This window comes from Channa argus, chromosome 1, assembly GCF_033026475.1.
Source record: "Channa argus isolate prfri chromosome 1, Channa argus male v1.0, whole genome shotgun sequence".
Taxonomy (NCBI): domain Eukaryota; kingdom Metazoa; phylum Chordata; class Actinopteri; order Anabantiformes; family Channidae; genus Channa; species Channa argus.
The window spans coordinates 25,888,200-25,907,925 of record NC_090197.1 but is presented as its reverse complement, the minus strand read 5'-3'; the positions used below and the strand labels follow the sequence as shown (position 1 = coordinate 25,907,925).

The 19,726-nt window shown below is 38.1% G+C and overlaps 2 protein-coding genes across 4 annotated transcripts; one reads left to right on the top strand and one right to left on the bottom strand.

Annotated features, from left to right (window-relative positions):
- Positions 1-329: 329 nt before the first annotated feature.
- Positions 330-3,528, bottom strand: mrps18b (mitochondrial ribosomal protein S18B). Its single transcript, XM_067509721.1, has 7 exons — positions 3,346-3,528; positions 2,628-2,796; positions 2,453-2,550; positions 2,291-2,359; positions 1,525-1,591; positions 1,381-1,440; positions 330-683 (listed from the first exon to the last, which is right to left on the bottom strand). The coding sequence occupies exons 1-7, from the start codon at positions 3,424-3,426 to the stop codon at positions 487-489; spliced, it is 741 nt and encodes a 246-aa protein (XP_067365822.1). The 5' UTR covers positions 3,427-3,528; the 3' UTR covers positions 330-486.
- A 467-nt stretch (positions 3,529-3,995) lies between these two features.
- On the top strand, positions 3,996-14,044 carry ppp1r10 (protein phosphatase 1, regulatory subunit 10). Of its 3 annotated transcripts, none has more exons than XM_067509694.1 (18): positions 3,996-4,448; positions 7,586-7,706; positions 7,805-7,891; positions 8,289-8,424; positions 8,512-8,563; positions 8,651-8,740; positions 8,832-8,960; positions 9,050-9,155; positions 9,276-9,379; positions 9,473-9,600; positions 9,799-9,958; positions 10,099-10,242; positions 10,940-11,186; positions 11,322-11,397; positions 11,483-11,701; positions 11,902-12,031; positions 12,150-12,524; positions 12,676-14,044. In XM_067509694.1, the coding sequence occupies exons 2-18, from the start codon at positions 7,600-7,602 to the stop codon at positions 12,825-12,827; spliced, it is 2,442 nt and encodes an 813-aa protein (XP_067365795.1). In that variant the 5' UTR covers positions 3,996-4,448; positions 7,586-7,599; the 3' UTR covers positions 12,828-14,044. The 3 variants fall into 3 exon arrangements, with proteins under 3 accessions (XP_067365795.1, XP_067365806.1, XP_067365784.1); XM_067509705.1 differs by having other exon boundaries at positions 3,997-4,243; positions 7,598-7,706; XM_067509683.1 differs by having other exon boundaries at positions 3,997-4,448; positions 7,598-7,706.
- The last annotated feature ends 5,682 nt before the right edge of the window (positions 14,045-19,726 follow it).

Below are 19,726 nucleotides of genomic sequence, written 5' to 3'. Positions count from 1 at the left end.
TGAACCATCAACCTAGAAAAGATAAGTTCTAACTAAAACATGGGAATCTGGCTTTAGGCCTGTGATGTGAAAGCTTTAGGGGTTTAGATTCAGCTGTATTATCACTTTGGAGGCTATGGCTTTTTTTTTTTTACGTGGATCTAACAAACTGATATCTGAGCATACAGTGGCTTCATAAGGTATTCAAACCTCTCTACTTTTCCAAGTGTTGTAGATTTAATTTAAAATGGATAAAATTCTGTTCAATCCACTCAGTATTCCACTATAACAATTTGAGTATTGTGAATGATAATGTGTGGAGAAGACCCGCTAAAGAAATACAAAATGAATAAATTTTTATCATGTGGTTTATTGTGCAACTTTTATGTCCATTCTTGGAAGATATGAAAAAAAAAATAGTCCCAAATAATTATACATATTTCAAACTAATCAAAGAGAAGTGAGCTCATAGTTTCTGTATCAGCACCTCCGCTTCTGTACTCTCAATCACTTTAGGTAAGCCTTGTACATTTTCTTGACTTTAGCCACTTGATTCTCATCAGGTGTTATCTCACCGTACCATTTATACCAAGTGTCACCAGCAGTTAAGGATGGGGGAGGTGGTGTGCAACCCACAGCATCATGGGAATTGGAGAAGTCCTCTCCTGAAAATTCCACATATGGAATCTGGAAGGAAAGTAATCCTGAAAGAGGAGACAGGATATTAAAAATGATGCATAGTTCTGTTATTAAAAACACAAATTACTTTCTCAGTCTGAAATGAAGCAAACTAAAGGAATGATGATGTATGAAGCAACAAACATCACTTATACTACACACTAATGCAGTTTACTGAGAGATCTACTGTTAAACATTAGTGGAGTCGGGTGATAATCAGTACAAAACAGGCTGGTGTAGTATTTAGTCACACCAACAACGTTTAATATGTAGTCAGTCTGAACAATGTACTAATTAATAATGATACTGTCACATTAAAAGTCAAATCTAATATTAATGCAGCATGTTTGAAATATGCAAATATTTAATACTAAATGAAATACTAATTTAAATTAATTTAAATGTAATACTCATGAGTTTGAAAATGATTTAAGTCAGCAAGATGTTAGAGTTGCGAGTCATCTTAAAGACCTACTATGACTTTTACAAACTACCAGATCTGGCTGGACTTTTCTTTTAAACCCCACCACTTCAAATAGAAACAAAGCCCTGAAAGCTACATCCACCATCACAAACTAAGCAGTCAAAAATAAATGATAAAAATATCAATAATGTTTGGTTATACAGAAGACATCCTAAGATGGAACTACAGTCCCATTTACTGTATGTTGATTAAGAATATTAGGGCTAAAAAAAAAAAAAAAAACGTTTAGTATTGTTTACCGTGATCTTGTGCTGTGTTGATGGCCTCATTCAGCTTCTTCTGCTGTTTCATGCACACTCCTGAAGACAGGAGAACAGGGCTAAGCTGGTGATCAACTCAATGACTCTTAATACATTAGATCATGTGCCAACTTGGTGACTTACCAGTTCGAGTAGGATCATACACCATTCCAGTGTGGGGGCTAATAAACTGCTGCAACAATTTCACATTCTACAACAGAATGCATGTGATTTAACATTAAACAAGTGGACCTAAGACAAATCATTATTAACTGCCAATATTTTATTGGCTTAAAACGTTTCTGCCACTACACATACTACAAACCTTTTTCATAACATCTACATTTTTTTACATTGTTTTTATGATAAAGCTTCACATTCTAAGATCAATAATATTATCAAAGTTACTTTAGAAATACTGTTTTAGTAACTAAAAGTACTTCATGTATTTGAGAAAAGTAAATTTCTATTATTAAGTAGACACTTAGAGTCTTAGAGTATTACACTTAGAGTATTAACTAGAGTCTAGTAGACACACATACTTTACACTCCATTTATATGAAAAATTTCACCAGGGCACAAAGGCAATACTGTCAAGATGAAAATGACAAACGTATTACTATTAAATGTAATACTTCAGAAAGTAATACTGTACTTACTTTTAACAGTATTAAGTAATATGTAAAATACTGTTCTACAGATGACAAGTAACTACTCCCACACTGGTTGCAACTCTAGTTAGCTTGTCATAGATGTATTGCTAACTTACAGTCAATTCAGAAAGTAATCAAACCTATTGGATTTTTGCTTGCTTTGATTTCATTGTGTTGATGTATTAAGCGCTGGTTTTGTCCACAACCACTAACCATGTTGCTAAATTGAAAACAAGAACAATGAGATGCTGAACTACCTGATGGTGGATAATAAGGTTTGGATCCCGACAAATTGGACAGGGGTTTCCACAAATCTTGTCTCCTCTCTACAGAAACATCATCAAAGTTACTTTTAGTAACAAATACAATTTATGGAACTAATGTAGAGGATCTCAGATAGATTAAAATATAAGTCTTACAATGCAGGTCTTCCGTGTCTTTTGTGGGGGAATGCCTCCTTTATGATTCCTCCTGTAGCCAGTCCACACTGAATTGGTTCCATACCTCTCGATGTATTCTGTCAGGGGAAATCAATACTGCATTACAAAACTAAATACAAGGTCCAAAGATGAGACTTAATTTACCTTTAGTTACCTTCACTTTCCAGGTAATCCCAGGGCCTCTCCTTGTAGCGGGAGAGAGCCTCAGCGGCCTGTACTGCATCCTCATCCTGGACAGATGCTGCTTTGCAGAAAGAGTGACTCCGGGGGGCAAATGAGGAAAGAGCCGGGCATGTTCTTACAGGTAACCTCTGGAGACAAGACTAAATCCAAAGAATGATCGGTTCAGCCCTGTTATCACTCCAAACACTTGGTGTTTTCTTGATCTCATTAAAGCTGCACGTTATCATCAATTAGCTTAATGAAGTCTGGAACATCTTGAACATATTTACTATTTTCTCACAAATAACCTGCAAACGCGAAATACACGTCTCCTCATTGGTGACATTAAAACGGTTACAAGAAAACAAAAGAATAGTGCGATTTAATGCCATTAAGTCGATTAAATTACTGTTTGGTGGACTAAAGATTTGCCTATTAGCAAAGCGTACTGAGCCATGTTATATCTAGTCTATACTATCGCGCGTAATATATTAAATATAATCAATGTGAAGTTCATGAAAAAGTATTTCACTAAAACGGTCCACGACGGCGTACTGCTCCTCTTGTTTAGATAATAGCTATTTCACATAGCTAGCGGCACGGCTTAGCTCCCAGTGTTTAGTTTACCTTTAACCTATATAAACCCCAAGTGCAAAGTAGAGCAATTGTTCGGATGATGGCCAAACAAAGAGTGCAATTAAACCGAATACCTGATATTGGCGTAATGGATGTAAAATTGAAGGTGATATTCCGAGCAAAACCTTGGCGATGCGCTGTATGGAGGTAGCCATTTTCCTGACATAGTTGGGTTGTAGGTGAAAGGTTAAAGATCAAGCAACGTAATAGTAATATCAGGCGCATTAAATATTTAGGTTTATTACCAATGCATCTTATAGTGTGTATAAAGCCACACGTATTTGTTTTATCGTAGTTTAATTACATGGTCGGATTTAGATTATCGTCAAATTGTTACGTTGTTGCCGACGAGTGCACGTGACCACCACGGCCCTGGCCCTGAAAGGCAAACCAGTCGCCATTTTAAAAGAATGTTATTTATTGAATTTCTACATTTGAAATTACGTAAAACCTCGCAGATTCGACAGAATGCATTAGTGGTCATTTGCATCTCTTCTATTATAAACGTTTGTAACGTTTTGAATGTGAATCTAGGTAGTAATTCAAAATAATCGTTTCCCAATTTCGACATGCGCCATTATGCCCTTGGTTGTACGAGAAGGTCAGTAATCCACCATTTTGTTTCTACGAAAATCGACAAAAAACGCTGTCAGTGACGCAAAAATCGTCACGCAGTATAAAAGCGAAGTCCCTCCTCTTCGAGCTCATTCCGGGATTTAGTCAAAGGTAAGTAAAGTCAGAAAGGCTGCGAGTTTGTTTTCAACGTTTGATCAGTATTTAATGTGACATTCCTACGGATTGTACTCACAAACAACAAAAGACTTCGGAACAGACGAAGAACGACGACATTTGTTAGAACGTGGGAATTAAATGTGTATTTTTCTGTGTTTTACAGGTATGAATTTCCTTTGCCGAAGACTGAACCGTCGAGGACTTTGAACAACTCAACTCAAATTCATATTTTTTCTTCAAGTAATGGACATTTGATTACTATTTTTGCCTCCAGTTTGTTCCTGAAGGAAAGGCTAGCCTTTAGCTATCACAGCCCCACCCATAAGAAGCCTTGATATTAAAACCATGAAATTTAACGATTCAAAGTTTATGAAATAAGAGCTATAAGTGCTTGAAAGGCACACTATAATATACCCGAGTCGCTGAGGAGCCTATAGTACCAATAGTAAGTTGAATTTTTGAAGTTAAATTGAATCGATATTCACATGAAAATAGTCGTAGATAATAGTGTGGCTAGCAGGAATACGTCAGTTAGCTTGCTTCTTGGCAAACCATTTTAAACCAACTTAGTATGAGCTCACACAGGAAAGTGGACGGAAGCACAAGGCTCCGTTTCTTTGTGTGTGAGACGGAATTGACGAATTATACAAATAAAACTAAACGTAGTTAGCAGTTTTGCAAAAATAACCATAAGCAATCTATTCATAAAGATTGCCGTAGGCATAGGACATTTTCAGATCATTAACTCGGACTTTTTGCCTGCCAAACTTCTTTTATATGGGCTGCTCCACGGAACGAACACCCACCGCAATCTATACATAAAGATTGCATTAGCTTGAGGATTGTGGACATATTTTATGAAGCACACTGTGTGGTGAAATGTTTAATCATAGTACAGGGACTTCCCGAAAACCCGCACCATGTACTCGGCAATCTGTGGATAAAGATTGCAGGATGACTCAAGCGAAGTGGCTTTTCGAAGCACAAACAGTCGGGATTGGCAAATATGGTGGACTGGTTGTGGTTTACTTTCCGGACCGCTCCGGGGACTAGCCATGTTCTCGGTGCATCATATGGGACTCTCTTTTTTTTTTAAAACCGAAATGCAGAACAAAATACACTGAGGTCTATTGTACTGTCTGACTAGCATACGCTCACGGTTCGCTAGGTATTTGTTGCTCGTCGCTTTTTCTTTCACTGAACCAGCAGAGCCATTGTTGTTTGTGTACAGATTGTGTTGCCGTGGTCGAAGTGGTTAACAGGAGGGAGGGTTCTGCTTAGCAACCAGCCGCCAACTCCCTCCCCTTTGTTGAGCAGCTTAGCGGCCGAAGCCGAGGCCTGTTTACAGCTCTGACGGTTTAAGTGAGAGCCTTTAATAGGCTGCATGAGCTGCCCCTTACATAACTGAGGGCGTTTTAGATTGTTATTTGATTAATTCTCATTTCAATGAATCTACATTACTGTTTTGTTCATAGTCAAGTTTTGTTGCACATGGGTTACAGTAAATATTGTGGAGACTTGGTAATTGAATACAGTCAGATCGTTTTGACAGATATGCCAATGATAGGGTAATAATACCATGGTATGACCAGTATCTAACTTTTTCTAATCTTCCCCACTGAACCAGGAACCAGGGTCATGTTTAACACTAATGTTGTGTATATGTGTAACAATTGTGACATTTACAGGAATTGGGTTATTTGCAGTGTTGTGGAGGTCTGAGACTATATAAAACTTCTACTACAACAGTTTTACGGGTAAGACCTAACTGATTCCTCACATCATGACATTTCCAGTGAATTGAATTTCAACCAGAGTTTCAGGATCTATACATAAAATGACAAATTGTCACAAAGAACTTTTCATTATGGAAAAACAAATGCATGCTCATAGGACTCATCAAAACAGTTAACCTGTACAATAAATCCTTTTAGGTAATTCATAAGATCTTTTGACCTGATAATTAAAAACATTCAATCGAGGGCACCCAAAAGGCCATTTAACTTACTTTTTCTGTTGTTCAGATCACATTTCAAAACAATTTTCACAGATGCGTAGATTTGTTGAAACTTATGACATATCTAGCGACTTTTACGTAATATGTTTTACAGTCAGATGGGTGTGTGATAGTTCACACCATGGCAATGTGATTTTTCGCCAACAGTTGAATAGTGTTCAAATGTAGTACATCTCTGTGTTGTGGATCTACCACAGACAACATAACTAACCAGTAGGTGGCAGTAAGTGGCCTGATTGGCCAGAGCAGCTGACACTACAGTTATAGTCCAGTATAGTGATACCTTACAATCACATCTACAAGAAAAGAGGTTATGTAACAAAGTAATTCAGTAGTTTCAAGCATTTCATTCTTCAATCATGTTCTAATTTGATGGTGCATACAATCTGAATTTGTACCTCATCTTTCAATGAAGATAGCTTTTTGTTACAAGGGATTATTGATTTTTCTGTTTCTATTCTTTTTGATTTACATTTTTGCAAATGTGAATGAATGTGATAGATATGTTATTAAAAAGATTATGCATATTTATCAGTAACATTTCTTGCAAAATCCCTGTTTAAAAATGTTGACCTTTTACCTCATGTTGTATTTCATACATAAAAGTTATAAAACACATGTAAAAGTAATAGTACTAGATGATAAATATATAACTAAAGTTAATACCTAGAAAGAATATGTTTTATTTTTTATGTAACTAAGACATTTATTAAATAAAGCCAAAAGCTTCATAACTTTTATTAATGTGCAGTTTGCTGCCCCCTCTGTAATCATAGTTGGAGCTGATATAAACAGTATCCTTCACACACACAAATAAACCCTATATCAGACTTCATGATCTGCTGTGCAAGTCAAAACTCCAGAGGGAATTCAGATACAGTGTCCAGCGTATGTCCCTGCTGAGGTGGTGTCAAGTTGTCCCCATGAAAGATTCAACAAACATCTCAAGTATGATGCATCACGCTGAAGCCACCATGCACTGTTGACTGTCACAGCCACAAGAAAATTCTTCTGTCTGGGCTTGGAGTGATTGTGTATGTGACTAGACCACTGATTTGTATACTATTAGTTTTTATATGCATCATTTTTTCCTGAATGAATACTTTGTTAGTTGGTTTGTAGGCAGTGCTCTTTGGCAGCTTGATAAATATGCTGCTGTGTGTGAATCGGTGGACTTTGTTGTTCAGTTTGTGGTGTGGCTTTCTTTATTTGGGTTTTTTTTGGATTCTTTTAGATGAAAAACCGTGAGGCAAAAAGTTTGATGGTGTCAGGTTCGAAATGGACTGTACATGGTATTTGGTGGTGAGGTGCATCTGACTTATGTTCAGATTTGTGTTTTTGACACAAACCATCTTATGAGTCTGGATAAGATTGTTTCGGAACTAAACATCTCAGAGCGTTTGAATCCTAAAGACTGGGTGTAAAATGGAGCAGTCTTCCTTTTGACAGGCAAATAGTCCTCAATAAACAGCATCTAGTGTTTGCCAAGAACAATATAGTGTCTATTCATAACAGAAAATGTAGTACACGTGTGTCCTGTTGGTATGTGTATTGATTGTTTGAAGTATTTGTTTCAGATATGGCAGGGGGACCAGTGGACCCCAGAGAGATTTTGAAGGGTGTGGAGACTCTGCTGGGGAAGGATGGAGAGCTCCGCAGCCTTGAGGGCGTCCCAAAGGTGTTTAGGTGAGAAACAGAAATAGGACCTCAAGCATTTATTTGCATTAATAGTTAAAGCTCTATTTAAGGTGATGTCTTAACATATTTGCCCTATTTTATTGCAGCCTGATGAAAGCTTCTGCTAAGATGGTCAGTAGATGTATGTACCTGAACATCCTGCTGCAAACAAAGTCCCATGATGTTCTTAACCGGTAAGCTTTTCACTCCACTTTGTATGTTGCAACTCATGTAACCATTTAGTAAAAAATTCAGTAAGTAAAAAAAAATCATATATCATACTCTTGTAGTTAGGGCTGTACACACATTATAATTATTAATCCATATTTCTTGAGTTAGTCTGTAGTTAAAATTATTAGATGAAGTGTCTTCACTATACACTTTTATGTGTCCAATCGTGTATTCAATAATTAACATTTCGCTAGTTTAGAGAAAAACACAAGTGGCTCTATCTTCTGTTTGTTTGTCCTGAATTTCCCCACTAGGATCCCTAAATTAGCTAAAAAATTGTAAAAAAGAAAGTATATATTTTTTGCAGTCACAGACTATCTCCATCATTCATTATAAATCCCTCTTGCCCCCTATAACAAGGTTTATCAGAGTTGGAGGCTACAAGCTGCTCAACTCCTGGCTCACTTACTCGAAAACAACCAACAACACCCCTCTGCTGCAGCTCATCCTGCTTACACTTCAGAAGCTGCCTCTCAAAGTGGATCACCTCAAGCAGGTACCATCTTTGTTTAACCACTTAACCTACTTCCACTGCACTATACGGACAGCTTTAATAATTAAATCTTTTTTTATGTTCTCCCAGAATAACACAGCCAAGCTGGTTAAGCAGCTGAGTAAAAGCGCAGAGACTGAAGGTCAGTTTGCTTGTAAATCAGAAATCCAAACTCTTTTCTATACACAGCACTGTGTATATCACTAAAACTCTTGTCTTTTATTTTTAGAACTACGGAAGTTGGCTTCAGTGCTGGTAGATGGCTGGATGGCTACAATCCGCTCCCAGAGTGTTTCAAGCAGTGGCAGCTCTCCAGCTGGTACATACCAACCATTTCACTTTTAAACATGTCTCCGTTTAGTATGGTTCCTCCTCGCAACAGTCTGTAACACTCTTATTTTATCTTCTAGATAAGAAAAAGAAGAAAGAGGAGAGCAAAGTGCCGGTGCGGGATATTAAAGAAAAGAGTGTAGAAGAGGAGAAGAAGAAGGAGAAACCTAAAGCACATGCACCCAGTCACGCAAAGATTCGCTCCATAGGTAAACTTAACACGATGAGCAGTGATTTGTTAAACACTGTATGCTAGTTTTGACAGTTTTGTTTTTAACATGTTTTATGTTGTATGTAGGATTGGAGATGGACACTCCCAACCCAGCCCCTGCTAAGAAGGCACCCACTGCCCCACAGCTGGGTGACAAGTATAACATCAAGCCTCCAGTCCTCAAAAGGCCCAGGTACTGCACCCTCATTATGTTTGTAAGCACAACATGGTGTGTTTGTTCAACTAGCTTATCAATGCCCTCGACGGTGATAGTACTAACATATGATCTTTTATGTCATTTGTCTCAAATCAGCTCCGGTCCATCTGACCTTCCACCTCTGGAGAAAAAATACAAACCTCTTAACACCCCGTCAAACTCCGCCAAAGAGATCAAAGTCAAGATAATTCCAGCACAGCGTAAGTTCAGTAATATGTCTTGTTTTCACTGTATTTCAAAGAGGTCATAAAAGTGTGGTGGTTAATGTTGTTTCTGTTGTTTCCTCATTGCAGCGATGGAGGCCACAGGGTTTCTAGATGCTCTGAACTCTGCCCCAGTGCCTGGAATCAAGATAAAGAAGAAGAAACCCACTGCTAGTGCTACTGCTAATACCAAGGCTGTCTCCCCTACATCTAACAAGGTACTGACTACTCTTAGCAGATTTCACCTAATATTTAATATGCATTATAGTCATGTTCAGAACAAAATATTTTCATAATTGCTCCATACAATTATTTTCTATTTTACTTTTTTCAGATCACTAGAATATATCTGTTTCTGTACATAGAACTCTTTTCAACAGTTGTTCTCATCTCACATGTTCCTTTTTTGTTCCCAGGCAAGTCCGTTTGACAGCAAACCATCTACATATTCATCGTCTTCTACTAAACCATCATCTCCAGAAACTGCTACTTCCACCACCCCTGTTGACGAAAACCAGGAGCCAGAGCAGCCTGGGACCCCTGTTCCCTCTGAGGACCCTGATGCCTCAGATAATGGTAAGTCCCTTACAAATTCTCACCTCCGTGTTTGCTGAGAAGTGTTGTGTCAAACAAACTAAATTTTTTTGTAGTTTTATTGCAAATTAATTTTCAGTTTTCTAACACTTTTCTGTCTCTCACTCTATTGTTGTTTGTAGGTGAGAAGCCTAATTCTTTGGCAGAACCACGTGGAGAAGAAGAAAGTTTGACAAAGAAAGGCAAGAAGAAGAAGACAGTTCACTGGGCTGAGGAGGAGCAGCTGAAACACTACTTCTACTTTGATCTGGATGAGACAGAGAGAGGTAAGGCGTGTGCTTCTGTTAGGGTTGAGATATACTTGCTGTTTACCAATGCACATGTGTAGACAACAGCAGAAACATCGGCATCATTGTTCACATATACTCTTTGCAAATGTGAGATATATATATATATATATATATATATATATATATATATATATATATATATATATATATATGTGTGTGTGTATGTATGTATGTATGTATGTATGTGTATATATATATATATATATATGTGTGTGTGTGTGTGTGTATGTATATATATATATATATATATATATATATATATATATATATATATATATATATATATATATATATATATATATATATATATATATATATATATATATATATATCTGGAGGATGGCTACAAGGGTGCAGATTCGGGCCTAATCATCCCTGCCAAACAATTACATTTGCCCTGGAACATCCTCCTCTTTTCCACAACATTAGTCACGGTATCACTCAATTTAATTTTATGATCATGATAGATAAAATGACAACATAAATGGTGGGTATGTAGATGCAGGTAGTTGTAGATAGGCTCATTAAGTTTTTTTCCCCCCAAAACTTTGACTATTGTTGTGATTTAAAGCTGCTGCTGACATCAACTATAAATAAGCTGTTTATTGTGTTGAGACTGTCTGTAAACCAACGGAGAAATATAATTTCTTATCATATTATTACATTTACACAGTTAATGTCAACAAGATCAAGGACTTTGGAGAGGCAGCTAAACGAGAGCTGATGATGGACAGGCACACATTTGAGATGGCCCGTCGGCTCTCTCATGACACCATGGAAGAGAGGGTTCCTTGGACGCCTCCGAGGCCCTTGACACTGGCCGGGAGCTTGGTAATCCCAGGGGCAAACAGCACAGAGAAACTAACACAGAGAGACCGTGAGATGGGCATCTTACAGGAGATCTTCCTCAACAAAGAGAGGTAGGAAACTGGTAGCAGTTTGTGTTTTTGTAGGATCAAACATGGTACAAATGCTAAGATAGGATCATGGTGTTGCTAAGACATCAGAGCCTGTGCATTGTGTCTTAATGATTTACTGTCCTCTCTTATCACTAGTGTGCCTGACAGTCCACATGAGCCAGACCCAGAACCTTATGAACCTATGCCTCCTCGACTCATCCCTTTGGATGAGGTTTGTACACAAATAATCCCACACATGACTTTCTCTTAATAAATGCCTTTTATACATGACGGTAACAGTCTGCTCTCTCCCTCAGGACTCTTCCATGCTTGATGAGGGCTATGTTGAACCCATGGATACCACATCACAGCAAGACTCAGCCATGTCTCAGAACGAGGGCTCCAAGCTGCCGCCTGTCCTGGCCAACCTCATGGTGAACTTAAGCAACACCTCTCGCAGCCCACAAGCTACAAACACTGTCAACAACCCCGTGCCTCCAACAGTCAATGTACAGGAGCTGCTTTCCTCCATTATGGTAAATACATGAGTGCACAGTCAGCAGAAGTTTGTTATTAAATGGTTATTTTGAGATTGTGGGATTCTACTTTACTTTTTAAAATTTCTAATTTATTATTTTCTGTAAAATGTAATATGTTGGGTAAAATATCTCTGCTCATTGGTAAAAATGTGTGTTGCGGTCGGATTGTGTAGCTAATAACAGTTACATGTCACCAGGGTGCTACCGGTAACCAGTCTACTGAAGACTTGATCAAGCAGCCTGACTTCTCAGACAAGATTAAACAGCTTCTGGGCTCTCTGCAGCAGACCCAGAACCAGAACCAGAATCAAGGTGGACCTCCTCCAGGTACAGTCAAGTTCTTACACAATTCGATAGCTTCATGTCCCCCCTTGTTGTAGTATCATTTCCAGCTATTCTGGTCCTACTCTGTATCATTGTTTAAATCTTTTCTTCTCTCATGTAGTCAACCAGGGTTTACTAGGCCACGGTCCAGTCATGAACAACATGAACAACATGAACAACATGAACATGCACATGCAAATGCCCATGAATGGAGGCTACCCACCCAACAACCCTCCAGGCGGTCCCCGCTTTAACCACCCCCCACCTCCTCACAGTCATGGACCACCTTTCAATGCTGGTGGAGGCCCACGCATGATGGGGCCCCCTCCAGGCCAGGGCCGTGGAGACAATGGCAACTACTGGGGAGATGATTCCATGAGAGGGGGCCCCCACAGAGGGGGTCATTTCCACCGAGGAGGCCGGGGCAGAGGAGGAGAGCCGGGCTTCAGAGGGCGAGGACGGGGAGGCCCCAGAGGAGGGCACAACAACATGAATGGTACGTGTAACATAGAAGTTAGGTCTGTCAAAATATTGACCTGTCTCTAACAGAATGAAAGCCTCTCTCCAGTTGAGGCAATGATGAGACCAGTGTTTCAGACCAGTGTGCTCATCTGTGTAATATTAACACTGTTGTTTTCTCCCACCAGACATGTCCAAGAGGCCTGTGTGTCGTCACTTTATGATGAAGGGAAGCTGCAGGTACGAGAGCAACTGTGCTTTCTACCATCCTGGAGTAAATGGACCACCACTTCCACCCAACCATCCTGCTAACAACCAGCACCCTCAGCATGGACACTAGGTCAGGCTTGTCCCCCGCCTGGGACCAGCTGTGAACCGTGGGCCTCTGGAGGAGCCATTCTCTGTGATCAAACCACTGCAGGGTGTGGGGATGCTGTTTATGACAAAAACATTTAATAGAAGAGGATGTTTTGTCCTACACTCTTTTAGAGTGTGAACTTTTTCAGGGGACTGAGCAGTGAGCTTTCCTGACCTCAGAACAAAAATAGACAGAGGTGAGATGATCACTAATGGGACTGTGTTTTTATTGTGATCATTTTAACTGTAACACTGAAACAAGCCACCACACTTGACCACTCAAATGAGTTGCTGCAGCTGCCTGCCATTCTGCTCTGTCATCTGCCACACTACTAAGATGGTCGACCAAATGGAAGTTTCCCACTAAGCACAAAGCTTTTCACAGGACTGAATTTCCTTCCGGTTGTGGTTGTTGTGATACATATGAACATGCTTTCATATTCATATTTAGTTTTGCTACTTCATCAGTTAGCTTTGTACAGAAGAGTCCAAAATATTTTCTCTACTTACATGATTCTTAAATGTGAGATAAAGATTTAAAAAGCACTTTATAAAGTTAAAGGCCAACAGAATTTAAAAAAAGAACTCCATCATATTTATCCTGTTTTATTACAGCCAATCCTGAAAAGAAACTGGAAACAATTTCTGCTGAGCTGATGAGGAAGGGCTCACTTTTTTCTTTTCTTCCATCACTTGTTGAATATGAAAATATTGCAAAGAAGCAACAGTCGCGTGCGTTGTCATATGTAAGCTTCCCACATGTGTGTTCTGCCTCACCAGCTTGCAGTCAGACTGTCATCCTGATCTGTGTGGTGAGAAAATCATGAGCAGCAAACATGCTGTGGTCCTGTCAACAGCAGCTACTCCCTGGTCCCAGAGCTGCTGCCTATGTCTTCTGAACTCCCACTTTCATATTGTCAGTGTTACTAAGTCAGATGAACAATGGAGCACTCTGCAGATCAGTTACATTGAGTGTTTTCTGTGAAAACAATGACCTTTGCGTCTCTTGTGGGACTGTAAGAATGTAATGTGTTTTGTTGTTCCCTCCAACCTTTATTGTTTTTTTGATACAATCTTGAGAATGTTAGCCCTTTTTTCAAATGGGTTTTGATTTTCTGTCAGTATGAAAGGTCATATGTCATATTTTCAGTTGAATTCTTTTCTATACAGTGTATTGAATAAATGTCCAAATATAAATAATGCTGTGTTTTTATTTTCAAAAGTGAGTTCTGAGAACATCGAGCAGATTGCACTAAGTGACCACAGTGTAACCACCTGTTTAATACCTTTTTGTTATGTAATCCCCACATAACAACACTTTAGTCCTGCTGTCTATACTGAGCCATGAGGTGATAAAATCCAACCCACTGATAAATATACTGGGAAACTGGTGTTCATCAGTCCTATGGACATTTTGCATGGACATTTCTCTTTTTTTAGCCTTAACTTGACCGGAGTTAACTACCAAATACAGATATTGCAGCAGCTCAACACTGGATTTAGTTCTGGTGTATTAGGTGTTTGTGTTGTGTAAAATGTGCAAAACTATGCCAGTGAAGGAAATATTCAAAAGTAGAAAAGATGATGCCCTTAGAGCTAAATAAATAAATAAATAAAAATAAATATACGTAAAAAGAATTAACCACACTACCTGCATGATCCTGTGGGTGGCTCTGTCCGCCTGTTGCTCTACCACTGTGGTCCATACAGAAATATTTCAACAGTAATGGGATTTATTCTAATGTGGTCTCATCAAAGATACATTCATGTTCCATCAGGATGACTTGGAACAACTGTTGATTCCCAAATCCGTTATTTAGCAATTGATGGCTCCAGGTTTTTAGATGTCTAAAACTTTTCTGACCAAATCCTCACATCAATGTGTTTAATCTTAAAAGACCAGTGGTCTTGTTTCTTCTATTTTATCTGCCATCAGCTCACAAAATATTAGAAAAATAAGAAAAAGTGAAAATTGCTTAGTCAAAAACTGAAATGAAATGTGTATTAATTATTAAAGTTATGTAATTATGTTTATAGTGGTGGATCATTTACTTAAGTAAATGTAGCAGTACTACAGAGTATTCACAGCGCTTAACTTTTTCATTTTGTCATGTTACAACCTTATTCCAAAAAGGATCAAATTCATAATGACAATATGAAAGAAAAATGGAAATCTTTGGAAAATGTATTAAAAAAAATGAAATTAGTGATTGTTCATCACTTTAATGATGTAGCTGGTAATAATGAAGCTTATTTTAATCCCCCTATTGACTGTTTTCATGATACTATGTTTTGAATCATAATTTTTTTAAGATTTGAGTTGAACAAATTAATTTACATTAAAGTTTATACTGTTCTGTAGCTTGTAAATCTCACACAGGATGAATAAGGTCAGATCGTTATACTGTATTTTGTTTTTTCATTCAGGTAAAAATAAAGAAAGAAAGAAAAACCCATCGTTTTCTTCTTTTTTTGACAAATATCATGAAAGAAAGAAAAAATGTATCACATTTTTGATTTAAAAGAACATTTTAACTATTACCCGAAAGGCCGAACCAAACAACCGTTCTCCTATTTAAATAGACTTAATGACCGATTACAAGACGTTAGCCTGCAGGAAACAGTCTGAAATATAACTATAATCCAGTTTTTGTCAAAAAATTTGTATTTGTAGTAATTAAAATATTCTGTTGACTCAAATATCAAAAGCAAATTAAAATTTTTATTCATTTTGTTTTATTATTAACTTTCTTTAAGTACTTTTGTCAGTTTTTAATTATTTCAGACAATTAAAAAAAATTATATAAGGGTAGCAATAGGTTTGTCCAAGTCTTTATGATCTTTATAATTTGTGGTAAGCCATAGTAAAATACTAATTTGATAATTATTGTCCTGTTTGACATTGTTGGTCAATTTGACTTGTAGCACAACGTCATTTTTATTCTAACATAACAGGATTATGATGTTTGGGATCACGTGACTGTACCACTGATCTATTTTTGGGTTGTGATTTTGCTGCTCTGTGTCAGACACAAGCAGCATTATCGCCACATCATGGTTCAGCTCTAGATGGGGCCCTTTGTTGCATATTTGCTGCAAAACATGGATTATTAGCAATAAAAATGTTAAATATGGGTAAATAGTTACATTTTTAATATCATAGGCTTCCATACAAACTGTGTTGTACAAAAAAGTGTTGCTACTATGTTTTAAATATTGCTTCTGTTAACAGAGGTCTAATCATTTATCATCTACAATTTACAGTAAAAGCAAAAAAGAAAAAAGAAAAAGGAAAAATGCCATAAGTGACTAAAGTGAAGTAGTAAACACAGCGAATAGGTCTGGAAAGTAAAAGACTATTGAGTGTTGTGTTAGTTTTTCTCCACTTTATCTGAATTGAGTTCAGGTGGTCAATAGCTTCTACATTGTGCTTCACTATAAGCCAGATATTTGGATCCTATTCAAGCAGGATGACCAATTGCAGTGTGTGTGTGTGTGTGTGTGTGTGTGTGTGTGTGTGTGTGTATCTACATGTGTGTGTGTGTGTGTGTGTGCAGGTGTGTTTGTGCGTGTGTAAAGAGCGTCAGATCCGTGTTATCAGGGCAGGGCTGAGTTCAGCAATTAGTAGGAGCAGCCTTTCACCCTGCCCTTTAGTTTAAATATTGACTGTGGTGCTGTGACAACACACAGTGATGGAGTCAAAGAGACATGTGGTGAAAGCCAGTACAGAGAGAGCTGGGATTAAGGACACCTCAGCACTAAACTGTCCCACATCCTGGTTACAAGCCAAAATCAACACACAGCATCAGATACTATTATTTAAGCTATTTTGGCTCATCAAACACTTTACCAGGAGAAGACAACGTAAGCAATGCAGAAATACAATGCAATGCAGCAAAAGATGGCCAGAGGAAAAAAGGGACCAAAGTGAGATTAAATATGATATATAAAAATACATGGAGTTCCTGACAGCAATATAAGTTACATAAGCAATATAAGTCTGATCATAAAGTCTGATAAAAACAATTACACCTACACATTAGATGTCAATGGTTTCTGTTTGACTGTCTGACTCACAGCAATAACTACCACATGTCAACGGTTTGAGTCCTGGTTCTTCAGTCTGTTGAAGTGTTCCTGGGCAAGACACTAAACTCCAAGCTAGATAAGATAATTTTCTGCATTTGCAGTTACAAGTCTTGCTTTTAATTCTTTGTTTTCCTTGTTCTTCATGTTATGTATTTTTCATGTTATGTATTGTTCATCCTATGTATTTCTCCACCTTTGAGGCAAACTTGTCATTTGATTTTAGCAGCTCAAACTGTAGTTATTGAGAATCTCACTGCAGACAAAGATGATCAGCCTCAGCAGGAAACAAAAGATATTGGATGTTGTTAATTACAGGAGAAGATGGACAAAGGAGATGAAGATGGTGAAGAAGAGACAACATGGTAGAATGGGTAGCGTTAGGGAAAACCATTAGTCAAAGTGATAAGCTTCTAAAGTCTGAAAAGGCGAACATCTGCTCACTACATAGCCACCATTTTGTAGTAGTGTCAAAATGTTAAGTGTGTAAATTCATCCACTCTATAGTGCCCTCAAAGTATCCCACAATGCAACACTAATAGTAGTGTACTACTTTCTGCTAACAGAAAGAAATAAACACTCTTCGGTGTTAAATCATTTCTGCTAACTCACTAATGACTGAACTTCATAATGGATATTATACCGAAAGTAGGGACTGAGTGACTAGGGAGAAATTTCGGGCGCTGCCTTAGTCTGCACCTGGGTGCCGCTCTCAATCCGAACTGCTGGTCTGTATAAATAAAGTTTGATTAAATAAGATTTAATAAACCATCAACAAAACATAGTAAGTCATTAAAATTTTAACTTGATAACAAACAGCTCTTTGAAAAGACAATTTCTGTTGCCTTGTAAAGAAGTAATCATAAAAACAATTCTGTCCTTACACTGGAGTTTTTCAGAAGGTCAAAGGTCATATAGTCCATCAGAATGATCTACGGCTTTCAGCTTGTCCCTCTCAACATGTTCCACATGTTGATTTAGCATGTGTTTTTACGCTGGATTCCCTTCCTGCCGCAGTCCTCCCATTTTATCTGGGCTTGGGACCAGCACCTAAGTTGCCCTTGGTGGCTGGGTGGGGACACACCTGGTGATCCCTTTTGCATCCCAGCCCCATGTTCTACCACTGAGCTGCTAGGCCCACTTAAATAGTCCATTAGAGCACTGGATTAAAAACAAAAGCAAATGTCCTGCTGGAAGATTTCTTTCCACAACCTGTCTAATGATATATCTGAGCACCAAAAACAACAATACTGTAATGAAACAAATATAAAAGAATACAAAAATCCCAATTTAAACACAAAAGTGTTGTTAAATATAAACATTCTATTTGAAATTTTTCTTCTTCTTCTTCTTCCGGCTGTTCCCTTTCAGGGGTCACCACAGTGAATCATGTGCCTCCATCTAACCCTGTCCTCTGCATCCTCTTCTTTCACAACAACTAACTTCATGTCCTCTCTCACTACATCCATAAATCTCCTCTTTGATCTTCCTCTTGACTTCCTGCCTGGCAGCTCCAACCTCAGCATCCTTCTACCGATATATTCACAGTTTCTCCTCTGAACATGTCTAAACCACCTCAATCTGGCCTTTGACTTTATCTCCAAAACATCTAACATGAGCTGTCTCTCTGATGTCCTCCTTCCTGACCCTGTCCATCCTCGTCACTCCCAAAGAGGACCTCAACATCTTAAAACATGTTATTGGAAAATACAAATGCAAATTAAAATTTACAACACATAAAACAAGCATCATCTGCTTTAATATTATTTGTTTCTTGTTGATTGATTTAATCTTTTACTTTACTTAACTGCGGCTTCCCTTTGGAAATAACAGTTACTTTGTGAACCTCTGAAGAGCAGCAGTGCAGGCTGGGTGTGGGGCTGAAGGGGACTGGCGGAAGAAGCTGTTCTAGGATGCAGGCAGCTGAAAGGCAGATCGGTTGTCGGGGGGCCCACACTGGGCTGAGCCTCAACAAAGCTGCCATTGATAGCGGCTGGGGGCAGGACACAGGAGCCTGTTGAGATGACTCAAGATAAAGCTGAGGCAGAATACACACAGCACGTTTAATTTGGTTCATCTTCACAGATTATGCCAACTGAACTGTAGTTTGTTGAACATTTTCTGTAATGGTAGTCTAACTAAAAGACTGTGGAGCATGAATCATGTGAGATTTCACTCCAGATGTCTGCATCGGCTTCACTTTCTGTCTTTACGGCAGCAATTAAGAAACGTCATTCATTCGTTTCCGTGACTAAATTACTGTGTTGACTTTGCAGGTAAGACACGTTCATTTGCAGCTCTGTGCCAATCACATAAAGCCTCATCACCTTTATCCAAATGTTTTTTTTTCTTTGTTCAGTTTTATGCTGACCTGTCCTTGGTTCCGAGCCACACCTTTCATCTCACTGAGTACACATGGACCCAGGCTGGGAAGCTAAAGTATGCATATTGCAATTAATATGCTAGAATTATTATTTTTCTTATAGCCAAATCAAAACCCATGCAGTTACCATCAGTTCTTCTGGGCAAAGAAAGCTGCATGAAAAAAAACCTTTAAAGATTCCCTTTATATTAAGAATGTGGAAACAGAATACATATAACATATGACTATAACACATCCCAGTCTTCTGATTGCCTAATCATTGTCATAAAAAGAAAGCTCTTCCGCATAAGATGTGTTACTTATTAAATGATTTGACCTTTATTATCCTCCCATACAGTTTAGCTCAAGAAGCCTAACAATATGACTTTTTAAAAAAGGTTACATTAATTAAAATAGATTATGGGGTGTGCTGA